At 34.2% G+C, this 19024-nt stretch overlaps 1 protein-coding gene across 4 annotated transcripts in view; it reads left to right on the top strand.

Moving 5' to 3' along the window:
- Positions 1-19024, top strand: part of COL11A1 (collagen type XI alpha 1 chain) — a 218049-nt gene that overhangs the window by 14498 nt on the left and 184527 nt on the right. For all 4 annotated transcript variants that reach the window (XM_025398299.1, XM_025398280.1, XM_025398308.1 and 1 more), the window contains exons 2-3: positions 11088-11255; positions 15150-15363. In XM_025398299.1, coding sequence (XP_025254084.1) covers positions 11088-11255; positions 15150-15363 — 382 coding nt within the window. The remainder of the gene's footprint in view (positions 1-11087; positions 11256-15149; positions 15364-19024) is intronic.

Below are 19024 nucleotides of genomic sequence, written 5' to 3'. Positions count from 1 at the left end.
TCCACATTTTTTTTTTTTTTTTTTTACCAAGTCCACAATCTCTTTCCTGATTTCCTTGATTTGCTCTGCTGCAAATCCTATGAAGCCACGGATAACATATGGCCACAGTTTTCTTCAGGAGGAATTTATTGTTTCAGGCTTGATGGCTTTCAAGGCTTTCTCTGTAACAATGATGACATCTTCAATGATGTAACCCTTCCAGACTTCCATGATGTTCTTTCTATCAGGGTTCTCCTCCAAAGCTTTGACAGTGCTTTCCGTAAAGTACCATGTGAGTGAGCCTTAAAGATTCTTATTACCCTGTGACACAGAGGTTGAATTACAGATCTATTTGTGGACAAGTAGGCCGCTTGGACACCTTTGTCACTGAATTCATGGGGTTGTGGGTGGCCAGGGGCATTGTCCAATATCAAAAGAACTTTAAAAGGCAGTTTCTTACTGGCAATATATTTTCCGACTTCAAGGACAAAATATTGATGGAACCACTCCAGAAAAAGAGTTCTTGTCCAAGCCTTCTTGTAGTACTACTGAAAGACAGGCGTTGATGTTTATCTTTTCCTTTCAAGGCTTGGAGTTAGCAACTTTATAGATAAGGGCTGCCCTCCTCATAAACCTGACTGAATTTGCACAGCAGTAGAATTAGCCTATTGCTTCTTACCTTAAATCTTGGTGCTTGCTCTTCTTCCTTCCTAGTAAATATCCTTTGTGGAATTTTTTTTTTTTTTCTTTCCAGAATAGGGCTGTTTCATATGCATGAAAAAACCTGTTCAGGCAGGTATCCTTTCTCCTCAGTGGTTTTCTTAGTGGTATCTGGGAAATGGTTCGCTCCCTGTTCATCAATGAAAGCTGCTTCTCCTGTTATCTTGACATTTTTAAAGCCAGACCTCTTTCTAAAATTATCAAACAACCCTTTGTTGGCATTAAATTCTTCAGCTTTAGATTCTTAACCTTGCTTTTGCTTTAAGTTGTCATATAACAACTTCACTTTTTCTTGAATCATATTGAGCTTCATAGTTACATAATGGTTTTCTCATAGCCCCCCTCACCCACATAAAGCTGCATTTTCAATATAAGATTTTTAAAAAAGATGCTTTGCAAAACTGTGAGATTTTTGCAAATTACTGGCATAGATGCAGTGACCGATTCATAGATTTCTTTTCTTTTCTTTCTTTTTTAAATTTTTTTATTTAAACAATGATCCTTAGGCTGGACTCATTTATCTTGAAATGGCAGGCAACCACAGCAGACTTCAATCTATAGTACATATCAAACAATTCAACTTTGTGTGTGTGTGTGTGTGTGTGTGTGTGTGTGTGTGTGTGTGGACTTTTCTCTGCTTCTCGGGAGTATGTAAAACATTAGTGGCACTTCAGATAGGTTCCCTGGTGCTTTTCAAGGTTTACAATATTGCACTAAACATGATGAAAAGGACACGAGAACCCTGAGAGATCACTTTTTACAGAGATAGGCAATTTCCTAGAGAGATCCACTGCTCGTGTGGAGATGATATTTAAGCAGATACTTGCCACATTTCGGCTCACCACAATAGCAACAGGAGGTGGCTAACAAATGATTACAGTATACAGTATGCATTTCAGTTAATCTTACTCAGTTTTGATTTATTGCTGCATCTTTACATTTGTTTACATTTCGCTCCACTATGAATGGTGCCATGTATAATGGTGCCATGTATGATCTGTGTTTGTGTGCATAAGATTTGACAAATTTTGGCTTCTTATACTTTGTCTCTATTTTGTGGTAGTAAACCATAAAAGACTTGTATCTACATATATTTTGTGCGTTCATGACATACTTAACTTTTTCTTAATGTTTTTGATATTTTTAGGCTACTTTGTTCATCTGGAAGGTTTCTCAAATTGTCACAAATCTCCAAAAATGTTTTTTAAATTTTAAATTTGTGTATTGAAACAAATTCACAGATAACAGGACCTATACATTTCAAACTAGTATTGTTCAAGGGTCAACTGTATTTCTCCCAATCCCTAAATAGGTTAGAATTATAAACAGGCCACAATGGGATGCTGATACAGTTGATTTTGCTGGAAGTCACACTTTTTTCATTAATTGCACTTCAGAATATTTTACTATGTATGTTTCTTGACCTTTCTAATTATGAATTTTACTATGCAGTTGGTTTTGTTTTAAATTGGAATTTTCCTGAAATTGTAAGAAAGTACATTTACATTTGTTCATTGGATTTCTATTTTCTGAGAAGGTAGTACTAATGGGCTTGTTAGGTGTTTGTTTTGATGAAATTAACACTAAAATTCCTAAAACTCCAGGTTACTGATTTATGTTTCTTTCTTATGTCATTCTCAGTTTGGTGCTATTCACTGTTTGAATATGAAATACCCAGTTTGTATACATTTGTTTATTTGTAGTATTTGTGTGTATATTAGTGTACATGTGGAGAAATAGATTAAGTAAACAGAGCATTATTAATGACAACACATCTTAGTTGATTATAGAACCCTTTGGGGAAAATTGAACTCTAAATAGTATTATGGAACGCTTCCCATGTCCTGTACTAATTAATGTAAACTATACAACTGCAAGGGCTTCATATATAATCTTACAGTTTACTAATGTATTTAGTTCATTTCTTTAATTTTGCACTTGTGTTGACTACAAAGATTAGATTGTAACATACAAATCAAACATCTGGTAATTTCATCCAAAAAGGGTTCTGCTGAGGGTAAGAAGTTTATGTAATTTTTATTGGCATTATTTGTGTCACATCATCATTTGAATACGAACTTCTATATCTTTTTAAATATAGGAGTATTTAGGTCAACGTGCTTAATCTTCTAATATTTTATATTCATATATAATTCACGGTTGTTATGTGGAATATATGTATCTAAAATAAATGAAAGAATAGTGTCAGAGAAAAGGGTCTACAATATTACATTTTTAAATCTTTAGTAAATAGCTCATATCAGGCCTACTGTGTTTAAGCTATACTTATATCAATTTCTATGCAATGCAAGGAAAAAAATAATGAAAAGAGAAAAATGCTAATGATATCAGTGTATTAATGTCAGTTTGTACTACAGGGAGTAATGAAGTGCTGAGCATGAAAATATAAATTTAAGATCTATTTGGTTGCTTAAGCTAAATTCCAGGAAACCTCCCGAGGTTGTTTGTATCTGAAATAACATATGAACATGCCGAAGAGATTGCTAAGAAGTACATAATTTTTATGGATGATTTTGAATGGACATTTACAGATGAAAACTGTTTAGTATTCTATTCAACTGCAGAGAACCTTCCCAAGGTAGTCTGAGGAAGCAGATAACAGGAATCAGTTTAATTATAGCTCTAGGGAAATGCAGATTGTGTTCATTGGAAGCATTAAAGATGTTCAAAAAGGTAGACATTTTCCAGGAATAATCATTTTAGATAATATTTTTATTGAATATGTATTATGTATTAGACACCATTCTAAGTTTAAAATTCTTTATAGCATTTAATTCTCAAAATGAGGCTGAATTGAGAAAACTAAGTCTTGGAGAGGTAAATAGCTTATCCAAAGTCATAGAACTAATAAATGCTGAATTTGGGTTAGTTATTGGGCAGTTCTCACTGTGGAAGCTAGTTATTAGTTGTTGTTTATATGCTCGGCATGTCCCAGTTTTTAGGCTCGCTCTTAAGAGCCATCATGATTTTGAAATATGGCAGAATATTAGTAGTAGGAAAATTATAAGAAATAATCAATTGTCTATCCTTTTCTCTTTTGTGAGTCCTACATCTCACTACCACATGCTCATAGTAGCAATACTGGTTTTTTGACTGAGTGGAAGATGGCTGAGAACTTTCTTCTGTATTATTTTATTTTTATTAGTTCCATAATGGTATGCCTCATATATAGTCTGTGATGTAAGGTACAGGGTAAGAATAAGTGACTCTCAAGAAGTTGGGAAAGTATCTACATTAGGAAGGCTTTTTTTTTTTCTTTTTTCTTTTCTTTCTTTTTTTTTTTTTTTTTGAGACAAAGCCTCGCCCTGTCCCAGACTGGAGTGCAGTGGCGTGATCTTGGCTCACTGAAACCTCTGCCTCCCAGGTTCAAGATATTCCCCTGCCTCAGCCTTTGGAGTAGCTGGGATTACAGGTGTGCACCACTATGCCAGGCTAATTTTTGTATTTTTAGTAGAGACAGGGTTTCACCATGTTGGCCAGGCTGGACTTGAACTCCTGACCTCCTGATCCACCCACCTCGGCCTCCCAGAGTGCTGGGATTACAGGCGTGAGCCACCGCACTACTTCACACCTATATTCTTGCCACACCTGAATCAAACAATGGCAACAAACAAACTTGGAAACCTCTTCAAGTTCTTGGTAAAGGTCACTTCCAATCCTCTTCCTTTCCTGTCTCAGATTGGTAGGAAAAATGCTTCAACTATGAGACAGGTTGTAGCTACTAATTTATTCATCCATTAAACATTTCTCTATTGATTATATACTGTGCTTCAGCTGCTATGTCTTTGCAATTTAATAGTGAATATCAATAGCACTGATGTTCACTGTCAGAGGGTTTACAGTGTATCGAGGGAGGCAGATGTTAAACAATAAATTCCATGCTTAACAGAGAGAGAGAAATATTAGCTGATGTGAGTATGTAACAAGAAAATCATGACCATAATTTAGACAGATGCGGTGCCTGAGAACATATAGCCTAAAGTCAAAGACATAATTAAGCAAGCAAACAAAATAGTGTAAGGTGATCTAAGGGGAAATACAGGACACTGGGATCATATAAAGAGGTCACATTATCCTCCTGGAAGGGCTAAGAATAAATCTCCTAGAATAAGGCATGCTTATATTTACACCAAAAGGTTGACTAGGTCTGAAGTCACCAAGTTTCAACCCTGGCCGCACATTGGACTCACCTGGGAAACTCAGAAAATATGGATGTCTGTACCCAATCATTCTACTTTATTAGCTCTGGGGTGGGTTCCAGGCATTCATAGGTTTTAAAAACTCTCCAGGTGATTCTATTGACAGGATTGAAAAATAAGTCAACTGCCCTTAACCAATTGAGGAAGGAATGGAAAAAATCTACAGATAAAGACAGCAAGGGCCGGGCACGGTGGCTCACGCCTGTAATCCCAGCACTTTGGGAGGCCGAGGCGGGCGGATCACAAGGTCAGAAGATCGAGACCATGGTGAAACCCCGTCTCTACTAAAAAAAAAAAACAATAGAAAAAATTAGCCGGGCGCGTGGTGGGCATCTGTAGTCCCAGCTACTCGGGAGGCTGAGGCCGGAGAATGGCGTGAACCCGGGAGGCGGAGCTTGCAGTGAGCCGAGATTGCGCCACTGCACTCCAGCCTGGGCGACAGAGCAAGACTCCGTCTCAAAAAAAAAAAAAAAAAAAAAAAAAGACAGCAAGGTACATTTTAGAAACTGAAAGTTATTCCAGTTCTAGTAATAAAAGTAAGGGTGGGCAAGTAGATGGCTCTTGGAGTTTGTGGCAGTGAACGCATGATGAAGATATGATTTTTCTCCAGTGTTCCTCAGCAGCCATAGTGCATCAAATCTGGAGAGCTAAATTTGCTTAGTGTTGATGTCTCCTTGGGCAAGCATGGGTGGTTTCCTTGAACTCTTTACTCTCTTTGTATCTGTGCTACCATATATACTGTTTCTTTCCTTCTCTTCTCCATTGAGGAGCTCCTATTTATCTCTCAGGACTCAGCTTAAAAGGGCTAGGTAGTAGATATTTTAGCTGTTGTGAGCACACAATCTCTGTTACAGCTATGCAACTCTGTTGCAATACAAAAGCAACTATGGACAATATATAAATGAATGGGTGTGGCTATATGCCAATAAGAACTTTATTTATGAAAGCTGAAATTTCATATAGTTTTCATGTGTCACAAAATATTATCCTTTGATTTTTTTCAACCATGTAAAATGTACAATTATTCTTGTGTCATGTGCCATATAAAAATAGGCAGCAAGGAAATCTTAGCCCATAGGCATAGATTCCTCCACCAGCATTCTAAGGTATTGTTACAAAAAGCAATTTAGTTCTGACAAAGACTCTTTGAAGTAAATATTTTTGTTATTCTCATTGTACTGGTATAGAAACGGAGACCCGGAGTAGGTAAGTAATCTGTCCAAATCACACAGATGCTAAGAGGCAGAGGTGGACTTAAGAAGCAGTCTTACCTTTATCATTGTAATGGTGCTGTTCACTGCTGGTCATGGAAGTGTGCAAAGAAGCTTAGAGAAGGAATTAGAGATGAAACAAAGTATTGTGAGATGTTACATCAGTAATCTATATGGATGCTGAAGGCAACAACAAGGAGAAAGGATCAAAGACTTGGGATCAAACCGATCAGTGAAAGGGTGGGGGTGTTTAAGAGGTCAATAGAATACAATAAAAAGTACATATTAGGACCTAAAAAAATTTTGTTTCGATGCTAGATAGCCTGAGTATTTCAGAGGAAGTTCCTTCCATATATTTTCACATTATCGTGTTTCACATTCAGCCAACATTTTATGTAGTCTGTGTGTGTTTGTGTGTGTATACCTGTTCCTTTCTAGTTTGCAAAAATTGACAAAGACAAGGCAAATAATTAAAAACAAGTGTGAAAAGTGCTATAACAGAGGTTAGCGGATCTAACCCAGCTTTGGGAGATAGAGAATGTTTTCTGCAGAAGATGCATTATCAGGTATATTCTTCTACTCCTTCAGGTGAGGTGGAGTGAAGTGTTTGAAACAGAGAGTAGGATTTATAAAGGCCCAGAAGCAAGCCAGAGAACATGGTGGATTCTGGAAAGACTGAGTTTAGTATGGCTAGAAAACTGAATGAGGACAGAATTAGGGACTCATCAGAGATAAGACTGTTCATTCAGTGAGATTAGAGTGGTAGGATAAGTTGGAGTGTCCAGATATCCAAATTGTATATTCAAGGAATGTGGAAATCATTTGAGAGTCAGTGGGGTTCTTTGAAGGAATTTAAGCAGAAGAGTGACATGAGACATGGATTTTTGGAAGCTTAATCAAGCTGGTGGAATGAATATTGATGGGAAAAAGTATGGAACCCAGTTAAATGGCTATTTTAGTAGCACATGGGCTTGGATATTCTAGTCTCCCATTTAATAAACCTGTAGCTATTCAATAAAGGACAGGAAAACATAATTGAACAACACGTGCTGAATTGGATACACCTGAATTGCATACACATGGTTTGTGCCAACAGTTGGCAACACAGAGATAATTAAAATATTAAGGTCCTTTAATAATTACTTTGAATATGGAAATTTTACTTTTTTCATGTATAATATTTAGCCATAAAATTATTTCTTTAAATCTTTGAACAGTTGCAGTTAGCCAAATACAAAGAATAGCTTTCCAACATATATGTATGTATGTGTATAAAACAGTAGAATCCATTTAATGACAATTTATTAAATGCAATGTGTATGAGGATTATGAGATCAAATAACAGAATTTCAAAGTAGCTTAATTCATTATTTAGTTCACTTGAAATAAAATAATCTTAAGGACTTAATTAATGGAGTTTTACTTTTTTGTAACTTGAGATGACTTTTTGGAAAAAGAAAAAGCTTGGTTGAAACCTTTATTATATGTCTCTACTTGTATTGTTTTTTGAGGTATGTACACTTGGAGAAAGTCATGGTGTTAAAAGATATATTGTAGACTTTGCGGTCCATTTTATGTGTTATTTACCTCTGTCCAATTGTGACTATGACAGTGGGGATGCATTCTTTTTTTTTTTTTTTTTTTTTCCCCAGGAAGATTACAGCCTTCATAGATGTGTTAATGTCTATCCTCAAGTCTTTATTCAGTTCTACTTTGGAGAGTGGCTTCAGAGCAAAAAGATGAGATAATTTAAGCAGATAAAGTGCTGTGGTTTTCAGAAACATTCTTCTTCAGAGTCATTTATTTACTAGAACAAGTAATGAGTTTAGTTTAAAATAAATATGAACATCATTGGGAAACAATTAACTGGCTCAAATGACATTAACATATTATATGTATGTTTTAAGTTTTTTTTGCAGAGTTTTTATTTTGGGGTATAGCAGTTTGAGTGGTGAAGTGGAAGGAGCATAGAGTTGGTATTTACACAGATGTTAAGAGTAATCTTAGTTTGCTCTCTGGTTCTCAAATCTCTCTCTGCACAGGAGGGATAAGAATATATGGTTTGTGAGGGTTAATCCCTGTAAAGAACTTAGTCTAGCGACTGGCACATATTAGGCTCTCCCTGGCAGTTATTATGATTATCATTTTCTTAGTTATGAGGTAAGAGAAAAGAACACATAAAAAACAGATATCCTATTGGCCTAAAAACATAGCCAAGCAGGACTAGTGCAAAAAAATGTTCTTGAACACCATTATAATTTTGTATCTCAGGCATGCTGAATGCTATTTGGCCAGCATATGGTCTACTCTGAATGTTTTGCTTGTTTTTGAATACAGGTATGAAGCTAATAGAATGTAAGTCAAGCAAGTACTCAAATAATGTTGTTTTGTTCAACTCGTTTAGTTATAGTGTTGATAAGAAAAAAAAAAAGTCCTTCCCAGTCAGGGCCACTATGTGGCAATTACATGTTCTCCCTATGTCTGCATGGGATTTCACTGGGCACTCTGGTTTCCTTCCATATCCCCAAAATGTGTACAGAGAATTGCTGTCTCTAAATGGTCGCAGTCTGGTTGAGTGAGTATGTTTGTCCTACCATGAGATGGTGTCTTGTCCAGGGCTGGTTCCCACCCTGTGTCCTGAATGTTTGGGTTGGGCTCCAACCATCTGGGGCCCTGAACTGGGATAAGCAGGTTAGAAAATGAATGAACAAATTAATGAACGAATACAAATTATTGTCAAATAAAAATATATAAACTATACCATAATTATCCAAATGCACATGATAAATAATGCAGTACAAAAGCACCCAGAGCTCATCATATTTGTGATTGATTCTGAACTGCATGTGGAAGGACATGCTCCTTACAATTTTCACTTTTTGAACGTTTATACCTTAATTTAACCCAGCCCTACTATGACCACCGTCATTCATTGATTCACCAGAAATTGGATAATTATTTTGTTTTCATTAATCGTTCTTAAGTGTATGTATAGCTCACATTTAGTTCAATGTTCAATATGAAAAATGTTTTCAGTCTTTATTTAGAAGTTTGGTGGTGTTTTTTGTGACTGGAAATAGACTGTAGGAACTTAACTTTGGTTTATATCAATTAGCCTATGGTCAAATTGGTTTCATTAAAGTTCAGTTGCTTAAAGTCGAAGTTTGCAAGAGCCTATCGAGGACGTTAAGTGAGGACTTACTATACATTGAGTAATATGGGTTCTAAAGTCTGTTTTTATAATAATACTTGAACTGCATTATTCATATCCTGACTTGCTTAGTGACCTAAATAGATATGTAATTATGGACCAGAGAACTTGAAGATCTAAAAATGATAAAGTGTTTTTTTTTTTTTCTAAGTGGCATATTTCATGTAGTGTACTGTTTGAAGGTTAATCCATGTTGTGTCATGTATCAGCCATCTTTTTTACGGCTGGATAGTATTTCATCATACAGACTACTTTTGGTTAATCCATTCATCTGTTGAAAGAAACTTGGATTGTTTCCACCTTTTGGCTCTTGTGAATAATGCTGTAGTGAACATTGGTGTTCAAATATTTGGTTGAGTCCTAGCTTTCAATTATTTTGGGCATATACGTGGGAGTGGAATTGCTGGGTCATATGGCACTTCTGTATGAGTTCACTTAAATGAACTTTTTTGAATGAGGAACTAGAGACAGAAAGTATATAAGAAGTTGTCAGGGGTAGGAGGTGGAAGGAATGAGGAGTTATTGCATAATGGTGATGAAGTTTGGGTTGATGAAAAATTTTCAGAAATAGATAAGAATGATAGTTGTACAATATTATGAGTGTAATTAATGCTACTGAATTGTACACTTAAAAAACCTAAAATGTCAAATTTAATGTTATATGTATTGATCACAGTTAAAAATAATAATAGTATAATATGCCAAAACCCACTGTACCCTTTTAAATGGATGTTTTGTATGGTATGTGAATTATAGCCCAATAAAGATGTTTATACAAATGGATCACACTTACAAAGGAAAGTTTAAGTTTCCAAACATATACTATATTGACCACTTCAGAGTAGCTACAAGTACCTGGAATGAATTAGGTTTGGGAAATTTATGCTTTTACTGACAAACAACCTAGTATTACATAATCTAAGGCTACATAAAAATGTGGAGGGGCACAATTACTAAATTATTCATCTTTAGGGACTTTCAGTCTAAATCATGAAGTATGTAGTAATATCCATGAAGTAACTGGTAAGTTGAGAGAATACAAATCAATAAGTTACATATAGATAGATACATAAACCTTTGTGCACATGCATTTGTACCTGTATATAATTTGTAAATAATTAACACAGGAAAGGACTAAAAAAGGCATTGTATTGTGCCGCCTATTTTTTTAACACCTTTCTTTCAACTTCTCTTTGTGTATACAAAATGACTAAGTAGGTGCACATTTTACAGTGTTTATATAATATCCATTGTAAATTTGAATCTTCAAAATCACCTGTTTAGATTATGAATAGTTTATTAGTAACTCTGTTAGAAAATACAAATGCTAACTTTCACTTAAATTCTACATAATGTTATTACTTGGAATTATTAAATATTTTATGAATTATAATCAAGATACATATGAATGTTTATAAATTCATATATACGAAATTTTAAATTCCAGATGCACACATGCCTGTATACACACACGCGTGCGTGCACACACACACACACCCCTTCTGTGTTGCTTAACCAAAATTTGATTACAGATTTGAGATATTTTGAATCTGAGAATGTTGTTATGGTTTATATTACTACCTGCTGCCCCACTCCCCAAACTCCCACCTAAATGTTAGGGAAGCATGGCAAGTGATAAATAGATTCAAGGTATGAAATGACATACTATCCTGTGTTAAAAATACTCATTGTTATATCAGATAGTTGTTCAGTTCTAGTTTTTTTTATTGTTTGCTTATTTTTCAGCTGCTCCAGTTGATGTACTAAAAGCACTAGATTTTCACAATTCTCCAGAGGGAATATCAAAAACAACGGGGTTTTGCACAAACAGAAAGAATTCTAAAGGCTCAGATACTGCTTACAGAGTTTCAAAGCAAGCACAACTCAGTGCCCCAACAAAACAGTTATTTCCAGGTATGTTTACTTTATTATTATTACTACTAAAATTATTACTACTTTTGCTACTACTAATACTACTTTTAGTATTTCTTTACTAATTAGTATTTTTATCAGGTTAGATAATGCCCAATTATATGGTAAAATGCAATTCTTTCATATATCAGACACCAAATACTTTGTGGTCACCAAAGTAATGTAATGAAAATAACAAATAATTTAATAATTGCCAATTGTAATTCAGCACAATCACATTTCTGTGAAAATATGCTTATTTGAGCATTTAGTAATTCATTACTTTATTAGAACATAATATATGGAGACAGCATTTTATATCTAGCCTATTTCTACATGTAATCATATAGAGGTTATTCATCGTGACTAGGGTATAGGACGGAATCTTTCCCCTTAATGACTACCTAAGTTAATTTAATGGGCATTTGGATTTAAACATACTTCGTGCAGGTTTTCCTAACATTAAGGTAAATGTTTCTGTTGAAAGAGATACTTTTTTTTGAAAATAATTTTGCTTTATTTTTGCATGTCATTCTTAGCTAAAATATGAGAAAATTTAGTCACATCTCACAGTTATCTCTACTGAAACTAGAGATTTTTTTTAAAATATCAGCTGGCAGTTTTTCGTAATGGTACTGAAAAGTACTTGCTGAATATTTGTTTTTCCTTCCATGAGAGCACTAATTGACCTAATAACACTAATTATCTAGAAATCATGATAATGTGGAGAAAGGGAATTGAGTGGTGAAATGACAATTTTTGAGCCTCATATTTTCAGAGCAAGTAACTTGTTAACTGTGCTTGCCTCCATTTGATACATACCAGTTATCTATGATTGGTTGATTCACAAGTGTTCTCATCCTTATTTAACAGAGGAGGAAACTGAATTTCACAGAGACTCTCTGAGTTGACCAAGTTACATTGTGGTCAATATATAATCTAGGTCTGTTCTGCTCCATATATTTTATGTTATCAAATGGTCCTTTCTGGCACTTTGGGATCTTCTCGGCAGCGATTTATCATTTAAATTCTTCATATTATCCTATATTATCTCTGCTTGAGAAAATTTGAGTTTCCTATCTTCATATGAAACTATTTTCTAACAAGAGGAAACAAATATAAATCAAGGGATTTAAACGTTACAAAACAGCACAGTACAGTTTTCATGGAAGGACATTTTAAAATACTTTGAAATACATTTATTTTGATTGTTCACTGATTCTTCCAATATATTTTCTGTTTTGCAATACTTTGTGGTGAACAAGAACAAACTGAAAATATAAAGAATAAAATGAACTTTTTTCTGACTTTGAAAATAAAAAAAATTAAAATGATTATTAAGTTCATAAAATATTTTAAAAATAGAATTAAAAAATTAAAAGTAAAAAGGTAAGTTGCTTTTTCTATTTATGTGCACTCTGCTGCATTTCTTAAAGCATCCTTAATAGATAAAGGGATGGGAATTTTGAAGAGAGGAAAACAAAGAAAAATATACCAATTAAAAACTTTTAGAAATACTCAGATTACAGGTTATAATTTTTATACTTTGGCTCATTATCTCAGGGTCAGTGTGTTCTGCATTCCAATGTGGTAGTTATTTAAAATCATTAATTTTATATAATTAATTTTAATACTATATATTTAAGTGATAAAAGCTATATAATCAACATTATCTGACTGCTTTCTTTATGATACAGTCTCATATAATTTCCACAGTAGTTCCATGGGGCAGATTAAATTATTAGGCCAGTCAATGGATAGGAAGGGCAAGTAGGATTTTATTTGCTAAGAACACGTGGCTAGGAGATGGTGTGTTGATTCCATATATTGACTATTACGAATAATGTTGCAATAAATATTGGACTGCAGATATCCCTTCAACATACTGATGTCATTTACTTGGTGCATATACCCAGTAGTAGGATTGATGGATAATATAACATAGGAGTGCATATGTTTTTGACATACTGATTTCATTTCCTTTGTATGTATATTCAGTAGTCGGATTGATGGCACTAGCTCTAATGTTTTGAGGAAACTTTTTACTATTTTCTATATGGATGTATTAATTTACATTTTCACCAATAGTATGAAACTGTTTCCTTTTCTCTACACCTGCACCAACACTTATCTTTTGACTTTTTGATAGTTGTCATTCATACTGGAGTGGAGTAATAGCTCATTGTGGTTTTGATTTACATTTCGCTAATGATTAATGATGTTGAACATTTTTTTTCATATACCCAGTAGCCATTTGTATGTCTTCTTTGAGATATGTTTATTCAGACATCTTGCCCATTTTTAATTGGATTATTTTTTTTTCTATTGAGTTGTTTGAGTTCTTTACATATTTTTAATATTAACCCCTTATCAGATGCATAGTTTGCAGATATTTTCTCCTGTTCTATAGGTTGTCTCTTCATTTGTTAAATTTTTCTTTTGCTTTGTAAATGCTTTTTAGTTAAATGTAATCCTATTTGGATGTGGTAGGGCTGGGATTTGAGCCAAATGATCTGACAAGATTCAGAACTTTCACTTGAGATACTGTACTGTCTTCCAGTTAACTACTCTATGCATACATTTATAGCATAAAAATGTATTAAAGCCTCTTGCTGTTTTTTCTTTTGTAATACATTTTAATAATTTCCACTTCATAAAATGTCTTTCTACTACGTGGCTTCATAAGATTCTATTACATACATATTCGTATTTTATTTAACCAGTTTCAATCATTGCAGCTTATTTTAAAATTTTACTATTATAAATAGTGGTTTGGTGATTTGAAAGCATAATACGTTTACACATATGCATCCTCTCCACATACATTCTTGGTGGTAGAATTGCTGATCTACAATTGTTTGAACTTGAATCCAAGACAGACATATTCATATTTCTTTTATAGATTTATACTACTGCCTGTAATAGAATTTGGAATGAATGGATTGAAAAAGGAAGGTCTTGATATTGGGCTAGATATTGTTGATTACACATGCACATACACAATGGTTTTGTAAAAAGACAACTTTTAAACTAAAAGCATCTCATTTCTCAAATAATAATGCTTGCTTTATTTATATGCCAGAGTAGTAAGAGGATCAAATAAGATATATTTGCAAAACTATTTTGAAAAATAAAATCCACAACTTAACATGCAGTGTTTTATAAAAATATCAGTATTCTTTGCTTAATTATTTGAGATATACTTAGGGTAATTGTTTAAATGATACATTTGTAAGTACCAATGTAGATCACACTGTATGCTAGATATTTGGCACATGATTGAGAGAGAGAAAGAAAGAAAAACAGATTCTACCTTCTTGAATTTAAAATCAAGTTAGTCAATTACCTTACAGTTCTAGCTCATAATGACATACACTTCTTTAATAAGAACCAATAGGCAGTGAAACTGCATTGTTTGATATTAAGAACCAATAGAAAACTCTTAAGCTTTTAAAGAAACAACAAAAATAATACATTTGTAAATTAGGTCATTACAATGCTTCTTTAAAGTGGGAATATATGGCTACAGACTAGACAAAGCCAAAACATACAAACTTTATGCCAAAATTAGTACTTAAATAAGTGTTTTAAGTGTACTGGCTATGTGTTTGATATTTACTGGTATCATGATCCTGTTGCCTAAATCAAATTTAATTTCATATAGCCATTGTGCTTTAAGTGCTTTAAGTGAGTGGCTTTAAAGTTTGACTATAGCTTGGATAAAAATTGAAGAGAAACCTTAATAGAAGACCCCTATTTATTTATTAATCTGTTTATTATTCAAAGTTAGTTGATTTATAAAGGCCAGGTAGAAAGTTCAAAAATACTACAGTGATCTAGGAACAATGTAGAAATTGGACGTTGGAAATTTCTAACTCTTTGGCCTTTTCTTCTCAGGTGGACCTTTTCCAGAAGACTTTTCAATATTATTTACAGTGAAACCAAAAAAGGGAATTCAGTCTTTCCTTTTATCTATATATAATGAGCATGGTATTCAGCAAATCGGTGTTGAGGTTGGAAGATCACCTGTTTTTCTGTTTGAAGACCACACTGGAAAACCTGCCCCAGAAGACTATCCCCTCTTCAGAACTGTTAACATCGCTGATGGGAAGTAAGTCACAAAATAATACAATGTTTTAACTACGCTGATGTCATTATTTTTATTCAGTCATTTAACATATATTTATGAAGTATGATACAGTTTTTCCAGTGGCTGTTGATAAATAAATGAGCAAAAAATACATAAAGACATAATTTATAGTATGTACAGGGAAACAACAATGTTTTCAAAATAAATCACTAATAAATAGTATAGCAGGTGATAATAAGTGAGAAAGAAAAAGAGAGCAGTAAAGAAGATAGGGTGTGGCAGTGGGGTGGGTACAGTTTTAAGAAGTGAGATCAAGCCAAATCCCACTAAGAAAGTGGTATGTAAAAAAGGTGGAGTGCTTGCCATGCTGATAATTAAAAGCCTAGTGTTCCAGGAGAAGCAGGAAGCAAATACAGTCTCTGATTCCAGGGTGTGGACAATTTGTTCCAAGCAATATCAAGGATACCAGCATGGCAGGAGAAGAGTGGGATGATGAGGATGGAGAAGCAGAGGGAGGCCAGATGGTATAACACATTGTAGGAGGTTGTGAGCACTTTGGATTGTACTCTGAGTGAAACAGGAAGTTACTGGAGGCTTTTTGAGCAGAAGAATGATCTAATTCGACTTACGTTTTACTAATAATACTGGAGATCAGAGGAAGCATTATAGAGTACTGATATGTGCCACGTGCTAAGCTCTTTATACACTGTTAACTCATTTAGTTCTCTTGATTCCTTTAAGAAAGTAAAGTTAATAAACTAATTTTACTGGTAAGGGAACTGAGGCTCAGAGAGTTTAAGTAACTTGCCTAAGGTCATATAGTTGGAGAGTGATAGAGATGGGGTTTGAACTCAGGAAGTCAGGCTCGCACTGCGCTCCTTTGCAAATCATGCCGAATTCTGAATTATGCATAGTGGTCATTCCCTTTCACTTATGGAGCAGCTAAATAGAAATTTATGCTTATTAAGTTTACTCTATATTTTATCACTGAATCCAGACCTCTAAAAAAACTTCATCCGAAATAGCACATTTGGTCAGAGATATAAGAAGGAAGTAGCAGTGCTCGCTCATTGACACTCATTACATTTTTGTCAGGACCACAGAGAAACTCTCAAGTCTCAGTGTTACAAAACAAACAAACAAACAAACAAAAAAACAGGCTTTTACAACTAATTTACATTATTATCCTATGAACAAATTAGATATAATAGCACATCGTGTTTCATTTTTTGACTGTTAGCAAACTCCATACTAAGAGTTTAGTCTATATTTGGTAATTGTAGAAAATATTTTGAACTTATCTTATTATTCACACCTTATTTTTCCTTAATCCTACTTTCCTAACTGAAAAAAAGAAAAAAAACACTTCAATTTATTGCAGCCCAGACCACATTCTATTCAAAACTAACAGGCAGTGTTTAATATGAATGAATCCTTAAAGTAAAACATGAACAAATAAAAACAAAAAAAGGGAGGATGTTCAATAAATATTTTTAATTGATTATCAAACAGAATAAGAAGTTATATTTACATATATCACAGTAGTAAAATATTATCTTGATACTATATTGAATATAATTCATAACTAGTAGTATTCATTTTTTTCATTCGTATATGCCTTCAATAACAATTAGTTAAATGCTTACTGTGTGCTAGATAGGTCCTGTACTTTTACTTGAGACTGTTAAAATGTGACATATTTGTGGAGCTCAACTGACATAATAATTTAGATGCAAAAATACTGGTATTTAAGCATAGTCTGATATTTTTCAAGAACAATCATGGCATTCATCATGAATGAACATTCATTCCATACGTACTTATCTATTAGCCACCACTTGGCTGGCAGTCTGTAGAGCACAGCAGTTGTAGCAATGAACAACCCAGGCGAAGTTCCTCCACTCCTGGAGCTTAAATATGTGAAGTGCTGATAGTTCTGTGAATGAAAATAAATCAAGGTAGGAAATGTAGAGTGTACTATTTTAGATAGGGCAGTTTAATATGAATGAATCCTTAAAGTAAAACATGAGGTTTTACTCATATTTTTTTGACGAGGTTGCATTAAGCAAAATCACAAAGGAAGTGAGAGTACAGCCATGTAGGGATATGGAGAAAGAACAATCCTTCCAGAGTGAAGAACCTGTGCAAGGGGCAATACAAAGACATCCTTGTGGTTGGGATGCCAGGAATCCAGGGAGCGTCTGAGCTCATGAGGTTATAGAAGGCTAGGGGACCCTCATATGAAGCAGAGTAAGGGCTTCAGTTTTTACTGTGAGTGTTGTATTTGGTAGTTTTTAAGAATGCAGGCCCTTGATCTGACTTATGTTTTTAAAAGGTGGCTCTGGTTGCATAAGAGTAGAAGCAGAGGTCAGTTAGGAGTCTAGCTGTGAGAGATAGCAGCTTGGACTAAGTTGAGACACAATGGATTCTGTTTATACTTTCGAATTTATGAACTGATAGAATTTTCTGACTATAGGAGTGTGTAGCATGAGAAAAAGAGAATAATTAAGAATGCCTCTAAGGCTAAATGTTAATTTAGTATTTTGAATATTATATATGATACCATGATTATGACATATCATTATCACAGCCTACATTAATTAAACAAAAATATCAAGTTTAGAGTTCTAATCAATTTTAATTATTGAAATTGTGTTTATTTTCTGTTAATGAAAAGCACATACCTATAATACTGGGAATGGTTTAAGTGAAGACACAGATTTCTTGGCATGAAGTATGTGTAAATTTTACTCTCACTCTATTAAGTAGCTCCTTGTATAAATCTTTGCTCAATTCATACCAAGCAGACACCTATGCCAGTTGAATGTTCTAGTGGAAAGACCAAAGATTAAGTGTATATGGAAATACACTTGGTCACCATGCCAAGTCACATGAAACAGATTTTAGGAAGGCTCCTGCAACTTTTTGGGTATTTTATTTTATGGATCTAGTCCTAGACTCTTCTGGAATATTAATCTAGCACTTTTCATTTGGAAAAAAAATAAAATACAAACCAGACTGCCTTGCAGAATCTGAGTGGGCTTCTTTTAATGGTTTATGTTAGCACCATACATTGTTAATAAAACCCACCATTTTACAGTATGGTTAGGGAATGTGCGTTTCCAAAGGGCTGGCCATGTCTCCCCAGCCAAGCCTGTCATCACTGCTCTGAATTAGTTGGAGCAGTAGCTGCAGAGTGAATTGAGACTCTCATTCCACACATGTGTTGACTATGTTTTCTTTCAGTTTTCCACTTCCTGCCAACCCTGGAAAGAAGGAAAGATATTGTGTCTCAGTCTTGGATCCTGCCTACAGTAGTGATCTATAACTGTCTTGAAATTAAAGTGGAAAAATAATGAAAGCACTTGAAATAAATGTGAATAAAGACAGAGAAGCACATTGTGTTTTACAATTAGGACGTTGACTTGCTCTAGATGGAGCACTCACTCAATTAGTAGACATACCCTTTTACAGTCAATCTCAGGGGATCATTAGAGCAGATTTTTTTTTTAAATGGAATTCCACTTTGGAAGAAAGCATTTACGTACTTGGAAACTATTACTTACCCCATATCCCACCCTAATCTCTATCAAATACCTTCATCAGGACACAGTGAGATTAAGCTTTTGTTACTACAACACAAAGTGAAGCAAAGGATGGGCACTTCCTTATCAGCACAGAC

The sequence above is a fragment of the Theropithecus gelada genome, chromosome 1 (assembly GCF_003255815.1).
Source record: "Theropithecus gelada isolate Dixy chromosome 1, Tgel_1.0, whole genome shotgun sequence".
NCBI lineage: Eukaryota > Metazoa > Chordata > Mammalia > Primates > Cercopithecidae > Theropithecus > Theropithecus gelada.
Note: the sequence above shows the minus strand (reverse complement) of the source record. Positions and strands in the feature narration are given on the sequence as shown.